At 52.9% G+C, this 7099-nt stretch overlaps 1 protein-coding gene across 1 annotated transcript in view; it reads right to left on the bottom strand.

Moving 5' to 3' along the window:
* Window positions 1–871: 871 nt before the first annotated feature.
* The window catches only part of PARD6G (par-6 family cell polarity regulator gamma), a gene marked incomplete at its 5' end in the record, with an annotated part of 70018 nt that continues 63790 nt past the window's right edge, over window positions 872–7099 (bottom strand). The window contains one exon of the mRNA XM_032311107.1: window positions 872–3307. Within this exon, the coding sequence (XP_032166998.1) occupies window positions 2511–3307 (797 nt within the window). The remainder of the gene's footprint in view (window positions 3308–7099) is intronic.

Raw genomic sequence — 7099 nt, 5'->3', positions numbered from 1 at the left:
TTGTCTCAGACTTCAGCTCAACTGGATTTTGAAACAATCAGTACTTTCCAGGTACCTTTGCAGCTTGCCATGAACCCCCCCCCCCCCCCCCCCGCGTGATCACTTTGTGTCATTCTGCAAGATGCCACCTAACTTCTGATTCCTGGACAGCTTCATCACCCGCTGCCAGGTGGGCTCCTCTGGACAGCACCATACGCCCCAGGGTTGGCCTTGTGGACTGCTGGGTCAGGGAGACCTGCACTCCCGCCGTGTACCCAGGGTGTGCGCCTCACACATAGGCAAGCCCTGCGTCCACTCCCCCCGCACCGGCAGCTCCATCTCCTCAGAATGTGCGGGGGGACGGGCCAGCTTTTGGAGGTTCCCCAACTGTAAACTAGAGAAGGCACTGAAAGGGTTAAATTGATGAATGCCTGTAGAAAGCACATTTCTTCCCGGAATTCCTGATGCTTGCTGCTCTCACCATAGCATCGGATGATTGAATGAGTACATCATGATGCTATGCGCTGTATGTTTACTGATGTCAGAGCGAAAAAGCTTGAATGGCCATTTTGCAAGCCTGGGTGTGTTTAGGAAGAGCTGATAATAAATATTTAGAAACAATTTTCAAAAAGACTTAAGAAGTTTCTAGACCTAAGACACATCCATCTCCTATCAAATACAATTACAATTTAGTTCTTTGGAATGACCTACTACCTGTGTGAGCTTGAGCTCATGTTCTCATCTGTAATGCTGCTTGGCTCATGAAGCACATGTGAGGGCACATGACAGGCACTTGGTAAATACTAGAGGAATTCCATTCTGAGGGGCAAGTATCTCCTCATCACTAACACTAATAATCTCTCCAGTACTTAGAACACAAGTGAAAAATATTAAATGTAATGAAAAAGTTTTTATTCTTTGATATATAAAACCAAGAAAACTTTAATGTGTAATACATCATAGTTTTTTTTTTTATTTAAGAAGAAAAAGGCAGAAGTGAAGATATGGGTACAAAAATACACTCAAGCAGCTGTTCCAAGAAATTCAGAACTCCTAAAATTATGAACAGCAGAATACAAGTCTCAGAGGAGGCTTCTTTTTTTTTCTTTCTTTAAAAAATTATTCACATTTGCTTAGCTCAAACATGGTAAGAAACGTAATTTCCTTCTTGGTAACAGATCCCAGTACTCAACAAGATATTCAATAACCAGCAATAACTTAGTAAAAGAACATTTCATTGTGATAGTAAGTAGCATTAGGTTTTTGGTTCTATAATACTTACTGTAGTAAAAAAACAAAAAACAAAAAACAAAAAACCAAAACCAAAAGAACAAAACAACCAAAACCACAAAAACACTTCTGACTGCTTGGGTGCCAGGAAAGATGCTCCCACGTTCACTGGCGCCCATCAATCTGGGTGTATCTGAGCTCTTGCCCCAGACCACAAAGAGAGAGCACCTTTGGTCTTTCCTGGGTTTAGGAACAAAAGCGCACAAATAGCAAAATCAAATATAGGCGTGGCAGACCAAAATTACTCAATAAAAAGTATTTCTGCCCAATAAATAGTTTCCAAAAGAAAAATAATTGGCTTTTACACTTAATGGATTCAGCAGAAATGAAGATGGTGAGATTGTGTTTTCCAGTTGGTGGCCTGAGCCTCCCGAGGCAGGACAGTTGCCACCGAGCAGCAGGTGGTGCCGGACCACAGGAGGAGCCGCTGCGTCTCCACCCGGAGGCTCCTAGAAAAACACGTTATCTGTAGGAAAGCTTTCTTGGGCCCGAGCCCGGTTCTCCAAGTGAAGGTGTCCTGTTTCTTCCTGGACATTGGACTCGAACAAACCGAGTTCGTATAAAACTAGATCAAATGAGGAAACCTTTACAATGACTAAATTTATAAATATTGCTGAAGATCAAAGCGAAGTGACAATGAATTTAATCTGCGTAAAAATCAGGTTCTAAGCGGCTTGTTATTTAAAAACAGAGACAACAGAGACTGTACATCCAGATGACCGCGAGCTTCCCGGGCTCCTGGAGGCGCGTGGGGGCGCGTCCGTCCTGCCCGCGGCCAACACCTCACAACGGCCTCAGGCTCCGTCGGGGCGCAGGGAAAGGCCACACAAGCGTTTTCGTCCTGCGGTGCTGGCGCGGCCCGAGGCTGGACACCGGCCGCCTGCGACCACCCACACGCACCGGCCTGCTCCGGGCCCCCAGGGCTGACCTCCGGGCTGTGTCTGCAGAGTCACACGGAAACCGCGGATTTACTCTTCTTTAAAAAAGGTCATTTTAAAGCTTCATTTATGAAAGTCGCTCGACAGCTTCCGCTGAAATCCCTCCTGCGTGCGGCCAGGGGAGCCGGGCCCCGCCTCTGGCCTCCCGTGGTCTGCGGAGAAACCGCAGGAAAACAGCCTTTGTCGGTTCTCTGCAGGGGTTGGGGCCGCGCCGGCTGCGGGAGAAGCGCCGCGGCCTGCGGTCGGGTCCGGATCCCGCCCCTGGAGCACAGCGGCCGCGCGCGCCCCGAGCCCGTCCGGGGCCTACAGCGTCACGGCCGGGCCATGCTCCTCCACGGCGCCCGGGGGCAGCGGCAGCGCCAGGCTGTGGCGCGGGTCGGCGCGCAGGGAGCTGAGCAGCCGGTGCGCGGGGCCGTCCCGCGCGGACGCCGGGCCTGCGCCGTTGACCGGGGGCCGGGGCGCCGGCCGCGGCGGCTCCAGGACGCCCTCGAGCACCACGTCGGGCTCGTCGTCGCTGTCGGCGTCGTCCGGCTGCAGGGGCAGCAGCGCGGGGGTGGCGGGCAGGCTGTGGCGGCTGGCCGCGCTGTCCGATGAGCGGCCCGAGCTGCCCGACGCGCGGCTGCCGCGCACCACGTTGTTGCGCTGGTTGGCCGGCTTGACCGTGACGATGAGGTTGTGGCTGTTGGCGATCATCATGTCCGTGACCTGGTCCAGCGTCTTCCCGGCCACCTCGATGCCGTTCACCTCCAGGACCTCGTCGTCCACGGCCAGCAGCCCCGTGCTCTCGGCCAGGCCGCCCGGCACCATGCGCGAGATGAAGATGCCCGGCACCTTCTCCAGCCCCTGCGGGGCGACGCGCACGCTCGTGCCGTCGCGGATGTAGAAGCCCAGCGGCTTCTGGCAGCCGTGCCGGTACAGCCTCACGCGGCGGTGCGTCTCGGGCAGGATGTCCACGTCGATGATGGACGACACGGGGCGGAAGTCGTGCGGCAGGCCGATGTGCAGGTGCGCGCGCCGGCGGGGGCCGTCCTCGCGCAGCGCCAGCGCCTTCCTCCTGCGGGACAGCGAGCCAGCCCCGAAGCTGCCGTGCTCGGCCTCCTCTGCAACGGCGGACGGGGCGGTCAGGACGGGGCCACAGGGGTGGGGAAGCCCCCAGGGCCACCGCGACGCCTGCGCGCAGGGGCCGCCTGTGCCCGGCAGGGCCGGCCTCCGCCGCGGACCCGACGGCGGCTCCCGCACCGGCCTTGTGGCCCCGCCGAGCGCTGAGCGGAGCGTGCCACAATCCGGTCCCGTCTGCTAACTCCCTGCGGTGCTCAACCCCTGCCTACGGGGTGCCAGTTTGTGTCACCAAACCTCACTTTTTGGGGAAGCCTCAACCTCCAGGATGGTACGCTGGGGTCATGTTTTGAGTTGTTTCACGGAGTCCACAAATAATCCTGGCATCTGCTGAGCTGGCCCCAAGGGTTCAAGTCCCATCGCCTCCCTACAGTTAGCTCTCTGGAACTCTCCAAAACCACCCACAGGAAACCAACAAAATGACTGAAAGGCTTAGAAGCAGAAATAAGAAACTGCAGTCAGGAGAACTGACAATAGATGGAAGCTTAAAGGTGCCCGATTGGATGCTGGGAAGAGGGCAGAGCAGGGAGCACCAGGAATCTCTCCCCACCCAGGCAACGACCCCAGGGGCAGACTGTCTGATGGGACTCTTTGGGGACTGTGGGGTCTGCCGAAGGCCTGCAACTGTCCAGGGGAAGTCGTCAGTGTGGGTCTCTCCGAGCTCTCAGCACGGTCGCAGCCACCCAGCCACGCCGCAGGCAGCTGTGCACGTATTTCTGGAACAGCCTGCAGACGCCAGGTGGGCAAGGACCTGTCCTCCCAGTAGCAGGGTCTACGCTCTGACACGGACGGTGGCTTCCCATCACACAGGTGCCGACACCGAGCCTGGCGGCCATCGCTGTCACCCCTCCAGCTCCAGCTCCAGCGACGCCAAGGGCATTGAAAGGGCAAGGGCCCCCTTGGCCCCCTTTTGGGAGCCACACATTAGGACATTCAGAAACAGCTGCACAGGTGGGAATCAGGAGGGACTGTGCGTGCCCACGGAAAGGCTCAGACGAGACCCGAGGAGACAGCAGCTTACACCTCAGGCTGGTTCTCGGCACAGAGACAGCCCACCGACAATCCAGAGAACTTCGAGAGCAAAACAGCAAACCCTGGGGAAGGGGGAGAATCTGATTTCCAGAGTCACCACATCATGAGACTTGAACGTCCAGTGGTCAGTCAGCCAAGAAATCACAGGACACACAAGGCAACAGGAGAGTCTGGCCCACTGAAAGGAAAAGGAGAAGTCAACAGAATCGGTCCCTGAAAAAGACCTGAGTCAGATCTACTAGACAGATTCTAACACAAATGCCCTGGGACAATGGGGTAAGACGGTAGAGTAGGAGGACCCTGAGCTCACCTCCTCCCAGGGACACACCAGAGCATCCACCACACAGACGGCGACTCACCCTGAGAACCACTGGAGGCTGACAGAAGGGCTCTTCCATAGCCAAGGACGGAAGGAAGAAGACACACCAAGAAGGGCAGACCAGGAAACCGATTCCTGGCACGTGACCCACCAATGTGAGGAAGAGCATGGCGGAAGGGTTCGTCTCTGAGGACGGAGGGCATCAAGCCCCAGGGGCACCCCTGGCACTAGGGACCTGCACTAGGAAGGAAGGCCCCATAATGCCCAGCTCTGAAAACCAGCGAGGCTTAACCCTGCCCTGGGAGCTTTGAAAACAAGTGGGGCCTCATTCCAGGAGAACAAGAGCTAGAGGATGCCGAGCCACTGCCCTGAAAGGGTTAGTGCCCTAGGTCACTGGGTGCCAGCGCAGAGACAGCAGTTTGAAAAGTGCATGGAGCACACATGAAGGAGCTTCATGGACGAGTTCTAGGGCATGTACCGCAGGGGCGGGGATCTGCGGGTGCTTGCTCTGGGAACGGACGTGCTGACGGGCCCCACTGTGCTTGCCTCCTTCCACATGGCTTGCCAGGCACCACTTCCAGCACTCTCCGTCTAACCTGCCGGCTCTGTCTCCTCTGCCCTGGCAGGCCCCCCTGCCCCACCAAGCAGCCCCCACCTGCTACACCTCAGGGGGAGTCACCAGCTGGAACTGACAGCCCTCCAGAGGGACTCTTGCCCCAAGGAGGGGGTTCAGCTCCACCTACCAGCAGACTCCCAGCAGTCAGGGCCCCATCGAAACAGGAGGGGGTACGCAGGCCACACGGGGGACAGCCTTGAAGCACATGGTTCTGGTGACCAGAGGGGACTGTGGCCCTAAAGGATGCATTTTATGTGAGGCTACTACTTTCAAGACCAGAAGATGTAGCTGGTGGACCCCAACACATAGAAATAAACACAGAATCAGACAAAGCCTTAGAAAAAGACCTAAAGAGGGGCGTCTGGGTGGCTCAGCCGGTTAAAGCCTCTGCCTTTGGCTCAGGTCATGATCCCAGAGTTCTGGGATCGAGCCCTGCATCGGGCTCTCTGCGGGGAGCCTGCTTCCTCCTCTCTCTCTCTCTCTGCCTGCCTCTCCGCCTGCTTGTGATTTCTGTCAAATAAATAAATAAAATCTTAAAAAAAAAGAAAAAGAAAAAGACCTAAAGAAATGGCGATAAAGAACCTGCCTGATAAAGAATTCAAAGTAATTGTCATAAAGATACTCACTAGACTTTAAAGAAGAGTGGATAAGCTCTGAGAACTTCAATAATGAGATAGAAAATTACATCATATAATGAATATGAAAAGTATAATGAAAATGATATCACAGAAAATGAATGAGATTAGAGGATGCAGAATGGTTCACTGGTCTGGAAGACAGACATGGAAAGTACCCATGCTGAAAAACAACAAGAATAAAGAACTGGAAGATGAGACTGGTCAAAGATAAGTAAAAAATAAAAGATAAAAGATAAAAAAATAAAAAAAATTAAAAATAATAAAAATAAAAAAAATGTGATCCATATACACAATGGAATACTATGCAGCCATCAAAAGAAATGAAATCTTGCCATTTTCAACAACGTGGATGGAATTAGAAGGTATTATGCTGAGCGAAATAAGTCAGAGAAAGACAACTGTCATATGATCTCTCTGATATGAGGAATCTGGGAGGCCGGCGGGGCCTCTCAGATTCCTCATATCAGGAAGGGTCATGGAGGGTAGGGAAGAAAAAATTAAACAAGATGGGATCGGGAGGGAGATAAACCATAAAAGATTCTTAATCTCATAAAACAAACAGGGTTGCTGGAGAGGGTTGGGATAGGGTGGCTGGGTGATGGACATTGGGGAGGGTATGTACTATGGTGAGTGCTGTGAAATGTGTAAGCCTGATGGTTCATGGACCTGTACCCCTGGGACAAATAATACATTATATGTTAATAAAAATAATTTTAAATAAATAAACAAACAAAGATAAGACTGGTTAAGGGACCTCTGCAACAACGTTAAAATTCACAGTATGGGGTCTTAGAGGGAGAGGAGCTAGAGAAAGGGACGGAAAACCTATCTGAAGAAATAGTACAAAACACTTCCCTAATTAGGAAGGAAAGAGATCCAGGTCCAGAAAGCACAGGGAGCCCCAGACAAGATGGGCCCAAGGAGGTGCACACCAGGACATGTGATAATTAAAATGACAGTGTTGAAGAGAGAATCTTAATAGTAGCAAGAGAAAAACTACTGGCTACATACAAGGGATATTTCTGCAGAAACTTTGTAGGTCAGAAGGGAGTAACATGACAGAGTAAGAGTGCTGAAAGGGAAAAAAAAGAAACCTACAACAAGAATACTCCATCCAGCAAGGTTATCATTCAGAACTAAAGGAGAGAGAGAGTTTCCCAGACAAAGGAGA

This window comes from Mustela erminea, chromosome 13 (genome assembly GCF_009829155.1).
Source record: "Mustela erminea isolate mMusErm1 chromosome 13, mMusErm1.Pri, whole genome shotgun sequence".
NCBI lineage: Eukaryota > Metazoa > Chordata > Mammalia > Carnivora > Mustelidae > Mustela > Mustela erminea.
This window is presented reverse-complemented; position numbering and strand designations above follow the sequence as displayed.